Consider the following 22,306-nt stretch of genomic DNA (forward strand, 5'->3'; position numbering starts at 1 on the left):
TGTGCGTCATCAGGAAACCTGTACCGGTGGTGGCGTATTTCGCTTCTAAGGCAGTGGATTATGGCGCGACTGTGAGTTTGAGATCTTCAATCAAGTATTTTCCCTTTCATCTTCTCTATTTTTGTTATTGGAATCGACAGGTATTTTACCAACAAAACTTGAGGGTATTTGGTGAATTTTTTAAAAGTTCAAGGGCATTTGGGAAAAAAACTGTTTAGAATATGAATGTGGATATCACCTTCCTTGTAGCTACAGTTGCTGCACTCTATGGAATATGGAGGATTTATCGTGCTAGCAATCGAATACACTCTTGCAAGGTAATTTATTTTGTTACATTTCCATAATTTTAAGCCATAAAAGCAAATGCAAGCATACAAGTTATTTCCATGATAATCAGGTGAATGTGTTTTTACATTCACCATTCTAATTGAGATGCTACGTATGTACGACGTCCAATGCAGATTGTTGTTGATGATGATGATTCCAACGAAAACTTGGTCGACAATCTGAATAAAAATGTCAAATAGTCTCAGTGAGCTTCCTGATGTGGTTTTGTTAGATATTCTGTCATATATGTCATTGCGTGATGTTACAAGAATGGCTATGCTATCAAGAAGATGGAGAAACTTGTGCTTGACCATTCCATCCCTTGACTTGGATTGGTTTGTATTGTCTGGTAGTCCATGGAAGTCTCATGGCAGTAAGTGTGATCAACTTTCTTATAAGCAGGCATATGTAAAAAGTGTGGATCAGGTGCTGCAGAACTACAGGGGTCAGAAGATCTTATCTTTTACTGTTGCGTGTTGCCTTGATAACAGTTATGCCGATGATGTTGATCGCTGGATCAACTTTGCTGCTGCAAATAAGGGTCTACAGAGTCTCACCCTACAATTTATTTGTGTAGATAGGTGGAGAACTTATTTCCAGTCCCATTGTAAAGGGTTGCATCTTATCAGCGGTTCCTTTCTTTCCCAATTTTCTTATTTACGAGATCTGCGTTTAGATTCCTGCATCCTGAAGCTTGAGAATGATTTTATTCTATCAACAAACTTAACAACACTTCATCTAACTAACGTTACTCTAGAGGGGATGGGCATTCAGTGGCTGGACTTCTTATCTAGTTGTTCAACCATTGAATGTTTACGGTTGAGAATGTGTAAGATAATTTCCCTCGCTTGCGCTCTTTCTCAATTGGAGAATGTCCAAGTTTGCAAGAATTTGAACTTAGTGCCAAGAATCTGAAGAAATTAGAGATTTATCAAGAAGAACCTTTGAAGTGCTCTTATAAAAATGTATCAAATTTGGAAAGTGTGTATATATGTCTGGAATCTGCTGGAGCAAAAGATATGTTAAAATGTCTTGCAGCTGAGGCCCAAATTAAATATCTGATCCTCCGAGGAGAGGAACCTCTGGTGCGTGGTGGAATCTATGAATATATGCTTGCGTTGGCTAATATGTACTCCTTCCGTTCCTATTTGTTTGTCCCATTGCTAATATTTGAGTCAAACTTTGACCATGATTATCTGTTAATCTATAAGAGATTATATGGTTAAGTGTTGTTGGATTCATCTTGTTGTATATTTTTGTGATATCTAGTTTTATAGTTGTCTGATTTACTAGAATTTCTTCTTATTCAGGTTAATAAATTACCGTTCAGCCCACACAAAACATTTCATACAGTTTTGAAACTATACATCTCCAGTGTGGATGATGATGGCAGTATAGTGTCGGCTCTCCCGTGCCTTCTTAAATCCTTTCCGCTTTTGGAAAAGCTTGAGATGAGGGTAAATATGGCAAACTTCCTTTATATTTCATTTATTTAAATTTATGATTTTATAAAATGGATTGACAAATTTAGTTTTGAACTATTCATGGTGTAATTTTGACTGGTAATCTTTTTGTTATATTTTGACATTTAGATTGTTTTGTTTGTTGTAGTTCCCAAATTCTCCTGTCCGTCAGAGCTGTGAACTTCCGATTCCATATGTCCACAAGAATCTAAAGGAGGTTAGGCTAGCTAATTTCAAATTAGAGTGGATACCAGTTGCTATCTACTTGTTGCAAAGTGTTTTCATGTTAGATTGCATGATGATTACCAAATCTTCAAAAGTTTATTATGGCTCGGAATCTTGGAATTGGAATATCGCTAGGGGAGAGTTCAATCTTAAAAAACGTATATTAATTTTGAATTCGTTGATTGGAAAGGCATCATCAACTAGTGCCAGAGTTACCGTTGAATAATCTTATTCCTGGTAAAGTAAGAGTTACCTTTAAATAATCTTATTTTTGGTCAGAAATTAATTTTATGCTCTTCAATCTAAATTGTTGCCCTTGCAGCTTTAATATGATTTTAGTGAGTATTATAGGTGAATTGATTTTTGTGATAGTCATGATGGAATTCGAATTTTGTTTGCTTGGATTTATTTTTTTTTTTCCCTTGATTCATGTTGCTGTTTAAATCAGGATAATGGAATTGATTGTTTATTTTGCAACTTTATCATGATGGATCCATATTTGATTTTTACGAATTGTTCCCTTCTTTTATTAATTGATGCATTTCAATGGATTAGAAAAGAATTTTAATTGCGAGCTTGCATACGTGTAATATCCTCGTGCAAATGTTAGTGAAGTTGGATTACATGGAGGTCGTTTAGGAGATATGGAATGATATGAAAGAAGCCGGGACTGGACCTGATTTAGACTCGTATATTGTATTAATTCATGGTTTGGTCGAGAAAGAGAAATAGAGGGAGGCTTGTGAATACTTCGTGCAGATGATTGAGAAAGGATTTCTTCCTCAGAAGATCACCTTTGAGATGCTTTAGATACAAGCTGATAAGTTGAGAACTTAGAGGAGGTTGAAGAAGAAACTCAACGAAGAGTCAATATCATTTGGGTCCGAGTTTGAAGATTATCACCTTCAACCCTACAAGAGATGAGATTTGGAGATGATTTTGAGGTGTGTGATTCACGTCTTTCAAGTTTGATAAAGTCTATAATAAGGTTATCAAAATGTCTGATCACAATATATAATGAGTGTTGTCATGTTGTGTAACCGTTTGGAACTAGAGGTGTCAATTCGGATAACCTATTTAGATACTGCAAATGCCTCACCTCTGCCAATTGTAGGATCAGTACTTTTATTCATGGTTATCTGTTTTGCTGATTTAGCACTTAGTTATTGTTTGTTCGTCTCCAGACATAGGGATACATGCTTTCATTAGTTTGTGTGTTAATGGAAGGAGGTTATCATCATAAGCTTACTCTGATATGCAAATTGTGAAGTTCAATGAAATATTGGGCAAAGGTTAAAAAAGGGCATTAGTAAATGGCCAATTGTGTATCTTCAGCGATGTGGGTATGACAGTCATGAGCCGATTCAATGCTACAGTGTGAAGTTTACTAAAAAGTGGCAATCCATGATTCCATGATCACTGGTCAGAACTTGAACTTGGGGTTTTTCGAAGGGAGCTGAGGATGGAACTTGGTTTCTGGGCAAAGATCAAGACAAGAAACCCAGCTGAAGCTCAAGTAATGGCTATTAGAGGTGGAGTGGTGTTAGCTACTTGACTCGGTGTTGTAGAACATCGTTATTAGAAATGGGTACAAGCTCTCTCGCCTCTCTGAACAGCACTCTGGAGTGATAGAGTATAAAAATATATTCCTGGGCCTCAACCATCAGCTTAAGCTTTTGGTTGAGTTGGTCCACTAACATGGAGGACGTGTGAAAACGAGGAACAATGAACTAGCTGCTATACTTGCTGATATAGGGTTCAGCTATGTGCCTCGAGAAGCAAATTTCTTGGCTCATTACCTTGTGATTATTCTCTAAGCATGGAGGAGGAAGTGAGGATACATACAGGTGAAGATAATTACCATAAGTCCATATAGAGGGCTCTGTAAATGTTTTGTGCATTTTCTAATAGAATACAATGTACTACTACGTTCTTAAATTTTTGCCCTATGCTAATATTTGGGTCAAACTTGTAAAACTTTGATCAATAATTACCCTTGGTCTATATATGTTATACTCCCTTCGTCCCTTATTGATAGTCCTTTATGGTCAATTTTAAGTTCCAAAATGATAGTGTCATTTGCTTTTTCAAGTACCATTAATATTACATTTTTACCAAAATTCCCTCCAATTTACAACAATATTTGTGTAAAATTAACTTTTCCATGTAAATTTTGTTTTTCCATATACTTTTATAACTTTACATACCCAACATAATGAACATGATGTGTTGAAGTTAAACGGGTTGAGAAGGAGGAAATATAATGTTGAAGTTAAACGGATTGAGAAGCTTCAACACTAACCCAACCTATATAATGAACATGATGTGTCAGGTTGACCCGTTTAGTTAACAAGTTGGAAACCCTTGACACAAATCCGCTTTTTCGTGTCCGTTTCATGTCATGTCGTGCTACGAAAAAATATTAGCTTCATTCAATAAATTTATCAAAATTTCCATAATTTATTAGGTTTTTTTCTTAGTCAAGTTGGGTCCTGTTAATAAATATATTATTACTTTTTTCATGATATTTTTATTAAAAAAATATTATTACCTTTCTAATTAAAAGTAATGAAATTACCGTGCATGACAATCTAGTAAGAGTAATAAAATAGTAGAGGGGAGTAATAAAATCAGGAATTGTTGCAATTATTATGAAACATATGTAAAAGAAAAATGTTTCAATTATCAAAACAGAGGGGAGTAATGGATTTGTTCATTAAAATGTCATGGAAGAGTGGTTAGGATACACCACAAATGGAGTCAATCTGAAATTGAGTTGGATTAAGAATGACTTTACTCTACTCAAGCATGGTTAAAGCTTGATAGAATGTATGTGAGATATGTGACTGTATCCAATAGACATAGATGAACTTATTAACCTGACATGATCATACAATGACTTAACTTGATTGAGTTATCTTTGTAAACCAATTCATAAGTTTATAAAAGTAGTAGCAATCGCGAATGCTTTGGCTATATGAGAATACGGTCCATTTGATGGAATGTGCACTATCAATGTAGTACAATTGTACAAGCCATCTGTTTGAAGTCCTACGATCTGATTATTATATGCCATGGTTGTGAGCTTCAATATCTTTCACGTAATCATATATGAAGTGCTGGGAATTGTGTATCTCATTTTGCAGCTAGACTAGCTCTGTTTAATGGGGTAGAGCATGTGTATAAATTATCATCCTTACGGTTTCAGGTGACAACCTTGTTGGAACTCATCATTGTTTAAGTTAATGCTTTCATAAAATGCTCTCCAAACCCTGTTCATCCTATTGAAAAAAAAAAAAAGAAAAAAAAAACCCTAGCTCAATCTGTAAACAAAAAAAGAATGGAAGGAGGGGGATAAAGGAACCAAGGGGGAAAAAATGAGTAATATGCTAAACATGAGCTTTCTAACCTTAATCTCAGAAACTGTCTAACCTTCAAAGCCAATAATATACAACAGTGGGTAATGAACCCAGATACCATTAACAATACATAAAACGCATACAATGCTTCAATAGCCTTGAAAGGCATGGGTCTCCAAACTCTCGAGCATTTTATGCTAGCTAACATGAGGATAATAATGAGCATCCTAGTCTTTTTTCTGTCAATAAGCCTCGATAAGCCTTCTGAACCCCTACGATACAAATGCATCAACGATATAGAAAACAGAAATCAGAATCAGGCTCTACAAGACTACAAAAAACAATATAAATAAAAAAAAAAATAAAATAAAATAAAAAAAAAAAAATAATAATAATAATAATAATAATAATAATAATAATAATACAGTAAAATCATACATCACAAAACAGTACATCAGAAAAGCAGAGGAAAATAGGATATGGAACCCCAGTGGATACCTCTAAGGATATACACTCATGAATAACTTGCAAAAGAGCTCAGTCAAACCTTGAACAAAGGCTGTTGTTCATTTGGTAAATATATGAGCTTGAACAAAAGTTTTGGGCTCGTTTAATAAACAAAACTAGCGGTAACAACCATCATTCATCTTATTTAGGCTTGTCAACAGCTTGTTCGTATTCCTTTATGAGCTCGTTAAAGTTAAGTTTATAAGCCAGTATATAACTTGCTTTCTCAACTTTGGGCCTTTGGATAAAATTGTTTACCAAAGGAAATGGGTTTTGAAATAAAACTCTAAAATTAAGAGAGTATTTCTTATCAAGGGTTGTTGACATGCCAAGATCTCTCTCTTTCTCTAAGCAAGCAACAAGGTGCTAACTCCCATGGAGAGATTATGTAGAAGTAGTACCAAATACAATGTCTTAGGAGTATAAAATTAGTTTTCGTTCACGTAGTAATTGCTAATTGCTAATGGTACTTAATACTTGGGCCCTGTTCACTACACCTTTCAGTTTAAATAAGTTCAGTTCAGTAAAATTCAGTAACTTCAAAGAAAAAATATAATAGAAAATCAATAAATAAAATTTCACTATAGCAAACATAATTTCAGTTCAGCAAAAATAAGGTGAAGTATACAGGGCCTTAATAGTGTATTTTTCAAAATGAGAACAAATTAGTACAATCATTGACAAAATTATAATGGACTATGGGCAATTTGAATGGACTACGACTAATATGTTAGCTACTTAGATATATAGTATTTTCCAAATCATAGACCAACATACATTATGTAATGATTCAATTTTCTTAAAGAGTTTGACTGAGGTCTGAAACAACATACATAATATCTTATGAAACTAGAATAATAACATCATTTTGCACGTTAAGACAATAGCTTAAGTTTATCAAACAATCGTACATTTCAATCTTAAGATAATTGCTAACGACCTATCAATCCTCGCGTATCAAAAATGAAAAAAAAATTAATTACATATAAACAACAACAATTTATATCAATATGATTTTATGGTTGAGATCAAATAATAATAAAGAAGTGCCATTTTCAATTATCTGCAAACTATATGTCTCAATGTCAAAGGAATTTCATGTGGCCATATGATAAGAGGGGGAGGGGGGGAGGGACTAGTGGTTGAAAAGGGATGAGACATTAGGTTGACAAATCCTCTCATTGTCGTGATAAACCCTTTTTTTCTTTATTTTGTGATTCATTTACAATTGGCTTTATCTAATTAATGGTATTTCTTGAATTATAAAAGAAATTTATTTAAGTTACGGTAAATATACAATGAAAATATGATATGCCTCAATTGTGAAAACCGAGAGCTTCAAACTTTGGGCCGAATATAAAACATTGGGCTTGTTTCTCTTATAAAAAGTTGTGTGAAAACTATTTATATCTTTCCATAATATAGTGATACGATCGTATCTTTATAAATGGTACAAATATCTGTAGTATCGTTAATATCCCAAGTTTCCAATATTATACCTTTCCCTCAACAAAGACTGAGTTGGCTGGCCATAATAATTTACCTAATATGATGGATTCCTTAAAATGTGGGGTTAATTAGCCAATTGCTACACTCTTCACCTTCCCAAATAACCTTTAACAGTCCTTACAATTAAGTGGCACATAGCTGATTAGCTGTAATAAAAAAAAAATTAAAATAAAAAACTCTACTAATTTGAACAAACATAATAAACTTGGTAGAAAATCATCTTTCTTTTTCTTAACATGGAAATATAGATTTACTTCTGTTTTTTTAATTTCTCAACTCTATTTATTGACTTTTTCTTAATACTAACTTAAGTACATTGGGTTACACCTCAAGAAAAACTAAGAAGTTCATCAAAGGTTAGTCCTTTTTACTCTATACACATCTCATTTTCCTTGGTAAACTTCAAGAAATCAAACTAATCTTGCTTTTTTTTTTAACCCTTTTTAGGCAGAGAAAATGAAGGATTCCTCTATTTTCCCTGGTTTTGAGTCTTTCAACACTGCAAACAATGGCAGGAACAGCAGTGAATATGATGCCAAAATGGATTTCAAAGAGGTCAGGAAAAATAACAATCCAATTCTCTTATGCTTGATTGAACCCGTGCATTAGCACATGATACATTCTTTGCATGAATATATAATCATGACATCAAATGTGAAAGTTGTTTATTATTTAATCCGTGTTTTATTTTTTTATATTGATCATAGAAATTGTGACAAAAGTGATTTCTCTACTTATATTCATACATACAAAAAAAAAAAAAAAAAAAAAAAAACATACATACACAAGGGCGAAGCCAGGAATTTCAAATCCTGGGTGCTGGACTTGTTAAATTTTTTTGTCAAATAGAAAGTGTGACAAAAGTGACCTCTCTATTTATACATACACAAGGGCAAAGGGTGGCGGACTTGTTAAATTTATTTGCCAAAGTTTTCAGTTGTTTTGTGTTTATCTGAGCAGGTTTTGGAAGAGGCTAAGAAATATGCTAAAGAGAAGAAACAGAAGCAAGCAATAGAAGAAAAAAGTGGCAAAAAACGAGGGAGTTCAAGTGGAATGAAAATGGGTGGCAAGAAGTCATGGAAAACTGCCTTGCTTTCATTTTGGAAATTATCATCAACCAAGAAGGCTAAGAAGCAGGCCAAGGAAACTCCTAAGCAATGTGGCAATGTGTCCGGCCCCATTCATGGCGGCGTTCGAGGAGCTGCAACCGCCGTTGGTGCCGGATACTGGCCCCAGCTTGCGTTCTCCGGGCCGCTCACTAACATGTTTCATCAGAGGAAGAGGGAGGATGACATACCATATGTTAGCCTAGAGAGGCTTAATGAGCCTGAATATGATGCCTAAACTTATGGTCCTGTTTACTCAGTTCCTTAACTAACTTCGGTATGTAGCAAGTGTATGGCTTGCTTGGTTGGTTAGGATAAATTTGTCATAGGAAAATCAATAGTCAATACAATGGACCATCTTGTCAATTTTGATATTCAGGAGTTATTATTAATGTAAGGTTTTGGTTTTTCTTTTAAATAAGTGGTTAAGAACTTTAGATTGATTAAATTGCAATGATAGTTGATTTCTTAGAAAAAAATATTTTGAAGCTTTAAATTTAATAAATTGCTTAGAGAATATACTAGTTTATCTCTGTGATAAACAAAAGACTTGTTTAATTATCATGGAGATTAACTGGGGTGGCCACACTTGCTTACACCTTTATTTGCCCTTTGTTTTGTGCTCATTAGAGGCCTTGTCATTAGTTTGTTGTTTAATCACTATATTATATGCTAATCTATACTCCCTATATACCAACTTAATCACCCCTTTTTTAGAAAATTTATTGACATAATTGCAAATTAAACAAGCTTCAAGCTTTCTTCCAATAATGATTGTGACTAAAGACCCAAGCATTTATTTTGTGTGGTTTAAAAGGAGTACTTCTATAACTACTTACTCGAACTACTAATGCAATAATGATATGCCACATGGTTTTTATTTTTCTAGTAAGACTATGAATAAGTTACGATCGATCTGAATATTGTGCTTCTCAATAAACGTTGGTTCTATTAAGAGACATGAGCACCGAGTTAACAAGAACCAATCTTCTAGCAGAAGAATTGAAGAAAGGTGCCTTGAGGCCCACACTCTCAATCTAGCAGCCATTTTATCAGTGAATATCACAATCACTAACATAAAGTCTTTAATGAGGTGGAAGAAACCCTATTCTCTAATTAAACTGTAAGAGAACCAATACCATTGTCTTCGAACAGTCAAGGTATGACTTTCCAAAGGCAGTTAAGAGTTCTGTGTAGGTCATCTTTATCAGTGAGAATACCACAATCACTGACAGAAAGTCTTTTATGAGGTGGAAGAAGCCCTTTTTTATTATAAATAGAAGTGGGGCTTTTTCACCTATAATTGAACTGTAAGAGAACCGATTTTATTGTCTTTGAATAGTCAAGGTATGCTGTTGCAAAGGCAGTTTAAATAAAGTTCCATGTGAGGACCAAGAAGGTCAGGGGTGGTCAAGGTCAGGGGTAAAATGATTCTGGCATTTTGCCTAACATATTAGCTGCAATCATTAAAGTATTAAATTCTACAAAAATATAGTATCTAACCAGTCCTCAAAATCACAGCAAAAGATATATTTTAGATCTGTGATTTTTTTTTAATATATAAATCTATGATTATGGGAATAAGGCTATGTTGTTTTTGTTGTTGTATAAATCAATGATTTTGGACTTGAGGATCAGAAGAAAGAAAACAAATTGTTAAGACTAAGAAATAAACGAAATCTGAAGAATAATTTCAGCTAGTGCATAAAGCAGTGGCAGGTAATAGATTATTTGGCAAATTGGCGATGATGATGCATCTTCAAGCGAATCAAAAGACCTGTGATGCAGAGAAAATATAGAAAGAAGGGATGATTAATCTTCAGGCGAATCAAAAGCCCTGTGATGCAGAGAAAGAAGAGAAGAAAGGGAGGAAAGCTCTGTGATGCAGAGTGCAATACACCAGCCACCTCCTCCTGTCACTGTCGTATACCGAAGAAGACAAAAGCAGCAGCAAGGGCAGGACACCCTACCAATCCCAACACAAGCAACACAAGCAACGGCCCTTTGAGAGCAGAGCAGGAAAGCAGAACAGGTTGTCGGCCTATTTTACTATGGTAACTTTCGCTAGAGACAAATATTAGTAAATTAGCAATTAAGGCATTTGTCCATTTGTAATAGCTATTGTAGTAGTAGTATAAGTAGTAGAAATCAGAAGTAGGGAGGTATCCAGAAATTGTATGAAAGAACATTGAGAGTGATGGCCTAAAGCCATTAACGTTCATTTGCAAGCTTTAAGCTAATATATTACAACCTTCCGTCGATTAGTCTTGTTTGAATCCCACGCTCGTTGCAGTTGGTATCAGAGCCGACATGCCGCCTACGCCGTTAACCGTGGCGCCGGAGAGAGTGGCGGCACTAGAAGAGAAGGTGGAGGAAATTTTTGAAAAACTCGGGGAAGGTGAGAACTCCCTCCAACACAACTTGCTTAAGAAGCAGAATGAGAACATCGATAAGGTGCGACAATCCATGGAGGGGAAGATGGATCGATTCCGACAAGATATAACCCAGCAGGTGGGGATGACGGCAAGCAGGCAAGAGAGGGCCATGGACGAAATCCGCAACGCTCTAAAAGCCTTAGCAAAACAGCCAACACAAACACACGCAGGAAATGAGGAGGTAGAGCAGCCACTCCCTCTGGGTGGGTGGCTTTGAAGGGTCGCCGCACCGCAACAGTGGGTTTACAGGGCGGAGCAGGGGCTTTCCACGGACTCCGTTTTGGAAATATGGAGGCGGGTTTCGGAGGAGAATACCGCAACCATGGGGACCACCACGAGCGTGGCAACTGGAGAATCCGAAAGCTGGATTTGCCGGTCTTTAATGGCTCAGATCCCGACAGATGGGTGATGAGGGGTGAACAATATTTTCAATTTTATCGACTCACGGAGGTCGAGAAATTTCAGGCGGCGGTTGTGGCGATGGATGGAGATGCCTTACGGTGGTACCAATGAGAAAGCCGCCGTCGACCGTTCCTCAATTGGGAAGACATGAAACTCCGCGTACTTTCGCAATTCCGATCGGTGAACGCCGGAACCTTGCATGAGCAGTGGCTTGCGGTGGCGCAAGTCACCACCGTGGTGGAATATCGGAAGCTGTTTATAGAGAGAGCTTCGCCGTTGACGGACGTACCGGAAAGCATAATGAAAGGACAATTCGTTAATGGGCTCAAGGAGGATATAAGGGCGGAGATCCGGATGTTAAATCCGTTAACCCTGGAGGATGCCATGGATTTGGCGATTCGGGTGGAGGAAAGGAATCGGGTTAACGGGTTGAGAAAGTCGAATGGAGCCTACGCCAAACCAGGTCCATATTCATATTTCAATAGAAGCCCAGCTACCACACTCTTTGGCAATGGGCCAGCCAGTCCCAACCCAACACTCCTCTCCAACATACCCAACCCAACACGAGCCAGACCCATTTCCCACCCCCAAACACTTACCGAGCCAATACCCAAACACATCCCAACCCAGCCTACTCTAACACAAGTCACCCCCAAGCTTCGAGCTCCTCTGTTAACCGACCAACCACCACATATCAAAACCGGAGCAACCCCAGTTCAACCCGGTTCAACGGAGAAGTGAGGAGATTAACGGAGAGGGAGAAGAGGGAGAAAGGACTTTGCTTTCGATGTGACGGGCGGTGGACCTGGGCCGACGCACGTTTGCTCAGCCAAAGGGCTAAGCGTGCTACTGGTGGAGGAAGAAGAGTATGAAGAGGCCGGAGAGCTGCAGGCACTTGAGACACCGGCGGGCGAGGAGGAAGAAGGGATTCCGGCGGCCATCACCATGAATTCCTTGGTGGGGATCTCCAATCCTAAGACAATGAAACTCACCGGAGTAATTAATGGGCAGCCCGTGGTGGTCATGATTGACCCGGGGGCCACCCACAACTTTTTATACCTTCAACAATTGCCCACCTCAGATTGCCGATCACCGGAACAAGCACTTTTGGGGTCTCTCTGGGCAACGGCGAGGCTATCAAAGGGCAGGGGCAGTGTGTAGGGGTACCTTTGAAATTGAGTGAAGAGGTGGAGCTAAAGGAAGATTTCTTGCCTTTGAAATTAGGGAATTCGGATGTTATACTAGGTGTACAGTGGTTAGAGAAATTAGGGGGGGTGTTGACTAATTGGAAGCTGCAAACCATGAGCTTCCAATGGGAAGGAAGACAAGTCACAATCCGAGGTGATCCTAGTTTGGCACGTTCCGGCATTACTCTTAAGGCTATGGTGAAAACTCTAAGGAAGGAAAAAGGGGGATTTTTGTTGGAAGTGAATAGCTTGGAAGGAAGACAGGAGGGGACGGGGGAAGATGTTCCTGCCTATTTGAAAGGGGTTATGGCAGATTATGGTGAAGTGTTCAAGGAGCCAACTGGGCTTCCACCCATGAGGGGGCATGAGCACGCCATAGTGCTTAAGGAAGGGAGCAATCCCGTAAGTGTACGGCCCTATCGGTACCCACAATTTCAAAAAGACGAGATCGAGAAATTAATAGGGGAGATGCTCACCGCCGATATTATACGGCCCTCTAGTAGCCCATTTTCAAGCCCGGTTCTTTTGGTTAAGAAGAAAGATGGCTCGTGGCGGTTTTGCGTAGATTATCGGGCCCTTAACAAGGAAACGGTTCCCGATAAATACCCCATACCAATAATTGATGAATTGTTGGATGAATTGGGGGGTGCTCGAATTTTCTCTAAACTCGATTTGAAGGCCGGGTACCATCAAATCTTGGTACAACCCGAAGACGCTCATAAGACGGCGTTTCGAACGCATGAAGGACACTACGAGTTCTTAGTCATGCCTTTCGGCTTGACCAATGCACCGGCCACTTTTCAATCGTTAATGAACGATGTGTTCCGCCCATTTCTACGCAAGTTCGTGCTTGTCTTTTTTGATGATATACTTGTGTATAGCACAAGTGAAGAGGAACATGTTAGGCACTTGAAGGAGGTTTTAGCTACGCTCAAAGCTCACTCACTATTTGCTAATCTCAAGAAGTGTGAATTTGGGAAGGAAGTTGTTGCTTATTTGGGGCATGTAATCTCCAAAGGAGTTGTTGTGGATCAAGAAAAGATTCAGTCCATCAAGAAGTGGCCCACTCCAAAGTCTCTAAGGGACTTGAGAGGGTTTTTGGGCCTAACGGGCTACTACAGAAAATTCATTCACCATTATGCCCACATAGCCCAACCACTAACTGACCAACTCAAAAAGGATAATTTCGGTTGGTCAAATTTGGCAGAAGCTTCATTCCTCAAATTGAAAACAGCAATGACAGAAGCCCCCATTCTTGTGATGCCAAATTTTCAAAAAATATTCGTGGTGGAGTCCGATGCCTCCGGCTTCGGATTAGGGGCGGTCTTAATGCAAGAGGGTCGCCCGGTGGCATTTTTCAGCAAGATGTTGGGTCCCGGTGGTCGGAGCAAGTCAATCTACGAGAAGGAACTCATGGCGGTGTGTTTGGCGGTGCAAAAGTGGAAACACTACCTATTGGGGCGGCGATTTATAGTTCGGAGTGACCAACAAAGTTTGAAATATATCACTCAACAGCGGGAGATAAGAATGGAGTATCAAAAGTGGGTACGGAAACTCATTGGGTTCGATTTCGACCTCCTATACAAACCGGGGGTTTCGAATCGGGTGGCCGATGCTTTGTCTAGGAGGGGAGGGGACTCCGAAAATCTGGAATATGGGGCTCTAATCTCTCGACAAGCAGTAGATTGGGAGTTACTAGAGAAAGAACTTGAAGGGGATGGGGAAATCAAGAAGCTGTGTGAAGCGGTGGAGAGGGGAATGGGCACCCCTGATACACAGTGGAGCAGGGCAAGCTGTTGTACAAGGGTCGAAGGGTAATTCCCAGGAATTCGAAATTCAAGTCATCATTACTTCGAGTTTACCACGACTCTCCAGAGGGTGGTCACGAAGGGGAGACTAAGACCTATTTGAGGGTGGCTGGAGAGTGGAGTTGGGCTGGAATGAGGCGAGACGTAGCCGATTACATTCGGGGGTGTACTATTTGTCAACGCAATAAATTCTCGCAACAAACTCCGGCCGGGCTACTTCAACCTCTACCAATTCCGGAGAGGGTGTGGGAAGACATAACAATGGATTTCATTGAGGGACTTCCTCGCTCCAAAGGGGTGGATGCAGTGTTAGTGGTGGTGGACCGCCTTTCCAAATACGCTCACTTTATAGGCCTTAAACACCCGTTCTCAGCTTACACCGTGGCTGAAATTTTCATTAAAGAGGTGGTGAGATTGCACGGCATTCCGAGCAGCATAGTGACTGACCGAGACAGAATTTTTGTGAGTAATTTTTAGAGAGAGCTCTTCCGACTTCAAGGGACTGACCTTAGGCGGAGTACCTCGTACCATCCCCAAACGGATGGACAATCGGAAGTCGTGAACAAGCGACTAGAGACATATTTACGTTGTTTTGCAAGTGAGCAACCTAAGAATTGGGCTCGTTGGCTATCTTGGGCGAGTACTCATACAATACCTCCACGCACTCCTCGACTCACATGACCCCATTCAAAGTACTATATGGCAGGGATCCACCGAAATTGGTGAAAATAGGGGTTGGGCAGACGACAGTTGACAAGGTTGAGGAAGTCTTGCAAGAGCGGGATACTATGTTAGAGGAGTTAAAGATGAATCTAGTGCGCGCTCAATAGGTTATGAAGGAGAACGCGGACTCAAAACGGAGGGAAGTGGAGTATGAGATGGGGGATTTTGTTTTCCTCAAGCTGCAGCCTTACCGGCAGCGATCTTTAGCCAGACGGCCTTACGAGAAGCTCCGGCACGTTTCTATGGTCCCTTTGAGATTGTGCAACGAGTGGGTAAGGTAGCCTACAAATTGCTTCTGCCAGAATCATGCCGTTTACACCCGGTTTTTCATGTGTCGCAACTCAAACAAGTAGTGGGCAACGTTCCCAGCTCTCCTACAATTCCCACTCAAATCACAGCAGAGTTGGAGCTTGTGGTGGAGCCTGCGAGGTCTTAGATGTCAAGCCTAAGCTTGGTCGTCGCGACGGAATTGAAGTCTTAATCAAATGGCATGGAGTGCCAGAGTTCGAGTCTACATGGGAAGATACCGAAGCCATCAAGTCCAAATTTCCAGATTTCCACCTTGAGGACAAGGTGGCGCTCGTGGGGGGCGGTATTGCAATACACCAGCCACCTCCTCCTGTCACTGTCGTATACCGAAGAAGACAAAAGCAGCAGCAAGGGCAGGACACCCTACCAACCCCAACACAAGCAACACAAGCAACGGCCCTTTGAGAGCAGAGCAGGAAAGCAGAACAGGTTGTCGGCCTATTTTACTATGGTAACTTTCGCTAGAGACAAATATTAGTAAATTAGCAATTAAGGCATTTGTCCATTTGTAATAGCTATTGTAGTAGTAGTATAAGTAGTAGAAATCAGAAGTAGGGAGGTATCCAGAAATTGTATGAAAGAACATTGAGAGTGATGGCCTAAAGCCATTAACGTTCATTTGCAAGCTTTAAGCTAATATATTACAACCTTCCGTCGATTAGTCTTGTTTGAATCCCACGCTCGTTGCACAGAGAAAATAGAGAAAGAAGGGATGATGAATCTTCAGGAGAATCAAAAAGCCTGTGATGCCGAGAAAATAGAAAAAGAAGGGATGATGAATCTTCAGGCGAATCAAGCTCTGTGATGCAGAAAAAGAAAAGAAGAAAGAGAGGAGAAAGGTAACATACAACTAAGTTCAGGTGATCCTTTTAAGTGATTCTGTTCTTTTTCATAATTATTGGGTTGATCATTATATCCCAATATTGACCCTTAAAGACCCTACAAAAGCCTTGTCTAATAAGATAGTTGATGGGTCATAGCCCTTTTAACATGGTGTGATCCTAGTTCCCATTGAATTGCCATGTCCAACAACCAGGTATAGCTGTTTAGGTAAACATAATCAAATTCTTAAAATGGTTATAATCGCCAATTATGGAACTTGGATAAACCTGAGCCATGATCCAGGAGTCTTGACATGCAAAATGTCAGAGATGTGGATTAAGCAATGAGAAGAAGCTTAACATGGAGACACTGTCAACATATATTCTAACTTTACCAGCTTGAGGTGAAAATTTTAATCTGTTAATGTGTGAGAACAGCCGTGTCCAGAAACTATGTCAACATGGGTATGGAAAGCCTAGTGACGAGTACAAGCATAAATGAACAATAAGTTGTCAAATATCACCATATGTGTATTCAATATTAACCTTTTGGGTACAAAAACCCGCCACAAATTGTGATACAGAGTTGGGTATCAAATCCAAGGTTGGAAGCTAAGTTATCTACAGGTGCCAGTTAGAGGAAATATTCTTTCAGAGGCAGCATTTAATTGCATCAAGAGGGTAGATTCATTGAAAGTCTATATATTCCTTTGGATGTATCATTATGCTTTTCACAAACTTTGTCATTCATCCTTTTGTGAAATTCTAATCAAAGAGTATAATGAGGGATCTTTGTGGCTAAGAAGCAGGGTTGGTGCTACGAGGAAAAAAAATGTATCTTATTATGACAGATTTGGTACGTAGCAAGGAGGTAAGGGTTATAGCAGATTGGTATCAAAACATATTACTCGTAGTATTATTACAAAATAGTGCTTATGAAATTTTCTTCTTCCGCTTGAGGCCCATACAGCATATTGTTACTGAGAGCAAAGATGGATTGTGTCAAACTGGATGTCCGGATGAAGGTGAGGGCTTTCAGGTCAATAGCAGACTCTACTCACACATCTTTCAACACTATCATATGGCATTCTATCTATTGAGGCTGTATTCTGTGAAAGTTGGAGCAGGGGTGGATCTTTGTAAGGACGGGCAAGGGCCTGGCCCCTCCTAAGCCTAAGTATTTTTGAGCTGTTAATTATAACTAATATGAATAATATGATGTCTATTAGTTGCATGAAATAAGTTGTGGCATAGTGGTTAAGTATTGAACTATTGATACTTTTGAGCAAGGGCTCAATGACACAGATCAAAACTTGGAAACACTTTTGAACATACCTAGAACAATTGAGGGCAAAATTGGTGGATTAAGTGACAATATGAGTGAAGACTGGAGACCCAAGTTATTTGTTCATGGTGGAAATTATTTCAACAGTATAATAATCGTGTACAAGCAACCCCGAGAGTTCTCTTCACCCACTTCAATCGCCTAATATACTAGCCAGACTCCACGACATAATCCTTATATTATCAAGATGTCTTGTTTAACTCAAATCTCTCAATTTGAGTCTACTTTTTCTTTAGGTTAATCATATTTTCACGAATAGACAAACCACATAATACTTCACATTAGAAATATCAATTCAATCCTCAATACACCAACATAAGAATTTCAGTTCAATCTCACTCAAATTCATCCTAGAACAAATTTTACACACTTTTACAACAATCAATCAAACTAATATCAACCAATAGTCACAAATGTCAATTCAAAACCCAACAATTCAACCATTCAATTTCAAACACACCATCTTTTCAATTCAATTCCTAATCAAATCATTCTTCAACAAATGCCACAACAATAAAACAATGCAAACATAATTTAATCCAAAACCCTAAAACTCAAACCACGTATTAAAATCAAACGAAACTCAGCAAAATCAAGTAAACCCAAAAAACAAAAATTAGGGTTTCAATTCCAATTACCTCTATTTACAATAACGATCAGCCTTCTTCTTAACACGATCTTCAAGAGCTTCTTCAACAGACTTAGATTTAGCAGCTTTAGGATCATACCCAAATTTCTTAGCCTCAACAGGAAAAAGATCATCATATTTCATCTTTTTGGCAGCATCAATGGTGTAAATACCATCTCCAGAAGCAGTATCAATGGCGGATTGTTGTTCATCTAGAATATCAGATGGTTGAATTTCTTTGTTTTTCTTCTTCTTTTTCTTCTTGTCAATGGTTTTTGCGCGAGTTGCTAGTTCTCCACCTTTGAAGCTTAAGCGACCTCCTTTAACTCTCTCGTATGGATTGTCTGACATCTGCAATGGCTGTTAAGAGGCGCTGTAATGGCGGTGGTAGAGGAAGGAGTACAGTGGTTGAGGATGGAGAGAAAGGGTGGAAGATAGAAAGGCTGAAACAAATTTCTAAGGTTGAATTTGGGATTCTATTACCCAATTCTCCAGGCTAAAAAAACACACATAAGGGATACTTCCGTAACACACCGCTTGATAGAGGTTACTCTTAGTAAAGAAACCGGGTCAGGTGAGATCGGGTCGGACTATAACATCAAATCTCATGCCTGAACCTATAAAAAAAAAAGCGGAATTTTCACCAAATACCACTGAGTTTTTACATAATTCACCAAATACCACCAACATTTTTCAAATTCACCATATAACATTCAGTTTTATAAAAATGTCACAAAATATCATTAATGACTAACGGACGTTAACACCGTTAGTCATCAAGGCTAATAATGTCACGTGGCATCTTGTAATTGGTTCCTTCTAAATTACTTAATTTTAATATAAATTATTTAATTAATTATCACAAAAAAAAAAAAATTCCAGCCACCACCAATGTGCCCCAGCTAACCACCACCCTATCTCGACACCCCCGCCCCCGCCGGCACGAAATCCGACCAGAAAACCGACCACAACCCCTCGCTGGCGCTCCTCCCCTTCCTTTGAATAACCGTGCCCGCATCTCTCTCGAAAAACACTAAGTACCATACCCTCATCACTCGAAAAACCCCCAACCCCCCTCGAAAAACCCTCCCTAACCACCGGCCAATGCCCAAACCTCCCTCCCCTTGTGTCGGAGAACGAATTCGCCTCGGTCAAGTCCCACATCTCTACCCAAATGAACCACCATATACGCCGAAACCCTAAAACCAAAATCTAGGGTTTTGATTTTGTTGTTTTAGGGTTTCATGGTGGTGGTTTTCGTGACGTTGGGTAGCGGCGATACATGTGGGAGAGGGTTTGGGCTTCCGGCAAAAGGGTTACAGGGTGGTGGGTTGGTTTCTGGCAAAGGTGGAAAGCTGCAAAGTGGTTGAATTTGGTGAAGGTGATGGTTGGGGATTTCGACTAAGGTGGTGGTTAGGGTCAAGGTTGTCGCCGTCAGGGGAGGGGGATGGTCGTCAGCCAGCCAGAAAATGATTGGGGTCGGAATCGTCGCCGACGGGGGCGGCGGTGGCTTGCACTGGTGGTGTTTTAATTTTTTTAATTTTAAAAATATTTTTTCTAAATTAATTAATCAAATAAATAATATTAATAAGAACCAATTACAAAGTGCCACATGGCACAATTAACGTTAATGACTGACGGAGTTGACTGAAATGGCATGTTGTGACATTTTTATAAAACTGAATGTTATATGGTGAATTTGAAAAATGTTGGTGGTATTTGGTGAATTATGTTAAAACTCAATGGTATTTGGTGAAAAATTCGAAAAAAAAAAAGTGATCGGCATAACTAGCCTACATGATAGACTGATAGTCGATTATCAAAAAAAAAAAAAAAAGATAGACTGATAGTCATTATTCAATTAATACGGAGTACTTCGTATGTAAAGGTAGATTGTAAAGGTTTATTCATGATATTAGTTCAGTTAGCTTCCATGCAAACTATGAAACTAGGGTTTTTTTAGTTAAAAGATTTTTGGAGCAAAAAGTATTGTTTGACCATTTTACGAAACACTTTTACAAAATCAGCCATTTACAATCAGCTAGTCATACCAATTAATACAACCAGCTAATTACCGAACATGACCAATAAACTATTTGAAAGGGCTTATTGGGTCCAAAAGGCTCATATGAGGAGCTTTTTATTTACAATATTTTTTGGTCATGTTTGGTGAAAAACTAAATGTTAAAAGTTGAAGTTGATTATCTGCTTGTATAAGCTGATTTGACTAACTTATTCTATAAGCTGGATGTATAAAAGTGCTCGGTAAATATCTAATTTCTTAAAGATGTTTGAGTATGTATAATGACCAATAAGAACATTGACATAATTTATTATGGTACGGTTTTGGGGTTATATATGGGTTCAATTATCATTTCACCTTAAAATACTTTATTAAGTTAATGAAAAGGCTCCTCCAAAGTCCAAACAACTTATTGAAAATGACCTAATTTGGTGAAATAATACCTTTCTCGGCCTTTTGGCTAAGATCAAGTGTTGAATTGGCTCATTACCAAACACATTAACTTAGGGTCTGTTATTTACTAAACTGAACTGAACTAATTGGAGCTGAACTGAACTGAACTGGTTGGAGCTGAACTAAATTGAACTGAAATTAAACTGAGGAGAACATACCCTTACTCCCTAAGTTTTTAAATACTTGCTCCATTTTTCTGGGGCACGTATATGCCGATGCTAATCTTTGATCAATTATATCGTGAGTTATCAATAAGTGTAAATTCTAACAATTAAAAATTAATAATCTATACATTAAGACGATTCTAACAAGTACCCACAAAACTATATATTTTTTTCTTATGTATAAATCACAAATATTAGTCAAAGTAGAACAAATAAATATTGCAAAAAATAGAAATGGAACAAGTATTTTAAAACAGAGGAAGTATTTTATTATAGTGGTCAATCAACATATATTGGTCAACTAAGCTTATTTTGCCTAATAAGCTATTTACTAAACATATCCTTGAGCATTCTGGTTGCTTGTATATATACACTAAAATTGCCAATTGTTAGCTATTTATCAAACATTTTTACACAACAAAACTAACTACCATCAATTAGTTCAAAATAGCTACCAGCTAACTAGCTAATTGCCAAATAAGGCCAAGGCCAGATTTGTGGACATTAAATGGTGGAAACTCGTTTGATCCATTATCCAAATCTAGTAATATTACTCAAGTATGTCATTTGCAATGTTTACATCTTCAAACAAATTCAAAAATATTACTATAACAAACCTCATATTGGATAAACAAATCTATACTCTGTAATATATTCTAATGATATTTTTTACATACAACACATCACCATCATCCTCCAAAACCCCAAATACTCAAATCTTATGCATTTAACTTTTTTTTGTAAAAAAAATTATACTGATAACTACCTTGACCTTTTTTCTTTTTAGGGACTCCATTGCTCCGGCCAATAACTACCAACATTATTTTACTTTGTATTATATTCTTTGGCGAACATTAGCACGGAAACAATGCTCTAGTGCTACAAATACCCAAGATTTTCCTATTACTTAATGTTTATTGCTTTAGTTAATGCTCATAATCAAATGGACAATTGAAAATCTTATGCAGTTCCCCCTTGTACTAGCTTAGCTACGTCCACACAAGTGGCTCATTAAAACTTAAATTAGTAGCTAAAAACAAAACCCTAGTTATAAATGACACAAAGATACCTTAGAAGTTAGAATCCAATAGATTATACAACTATACAAGTGGCTTCTTAGTTAGTTTTAAGTTTTTATTAGCTACGTACTCCAATCATTATAAACTTGATTATGCATGCAGTTGAATTATTCAAATTCTACGATGGTTGTTAAGGAGTTACTAATCAACCCTCTTGCAACTTCATGCATTTAGATTATTTTACATCGATCTTCTAGGCTCTAGCTACTTGTTTTGACTTTGCAATCGACAAATCAGAAAAATACAAAATTACGAGTAATTTAATACGTTTTACCAAGAAAAGAATAGACCAAGTCTTTCTTTTTTAGGAAAGGAAAAAGATAGGAATAATCCTACCTTTCTTATTTTACATACGTAGTATGAAGTATTAATTTTCGTACCAATTGATTGTTGGTGTAGTGGTGATTGGGACTACACTTGGTAGGGAGGACTC

At 38.1% G+C, this 22,306-nt stretch overlaps 2 protein-coding genes across 2 annotated transcripts; one reads left to right on the forward strand and one right to left on the reverse strand.

Moving 5' to 3' along the window:
* Positions 1–221: 221 nt before the first annotated feature.
* Positions 222–2,569, forward strand: LOC145625226 (uncharacterized). The gene is made up of 3 exons (XM_081678297.1): positions 222–317; positions 1,638–1,784; positions 1,939–2,569. The coding sequence occupies exons 1-3, from the start codon at positions 222–224 to the stop codon at positions 2,239–2,241; spliced, it is 546 nt and encodes a 181-aa protein (XP_081534423.1). The 3' UTR covers positions 2,242–2,569.
* A 2,831-nt stretch (positions 2,570–5,400) lies between these two features.
* Positions 5,401–18,650, reverse strand: LOC145614877 (uncharacterized). The gene is made up of 2 exons (XM_081669953.1): positions 18,165–18,650; positions 5,401–5,646 (listed from the first exon to the last, which is right to left on the reverse strand). The coding sequence occupies exon 1, from the start codon at positions 18,503–18,505 to the stop codon at positions 18,167–18,169; it is 339 nt and encodes a 112-aa protein (XP_081526079.1). The 5' UTR covers positions 18,506–18,650; the 3' UTR covers positions 5,401–5,646; positions 18,165–18,166.
* Positions 18,651–22,306: the final 3,656 nt, after the last annotated feature.

This window comes from Chenopodium album, chromosome 3, assembly GCF_948465745.1.
Source record: "Chenopodium album chromosome 3, dcCheAlbu1.1, whole genome shotgun sequence".
Lineage (NCBI taxonomy): Eukaryota > Viridiplantae > Streptophyta > Magnoliopsida > Caryophyllales > Amaranthaceae > Chenopodium > Chenopodium album.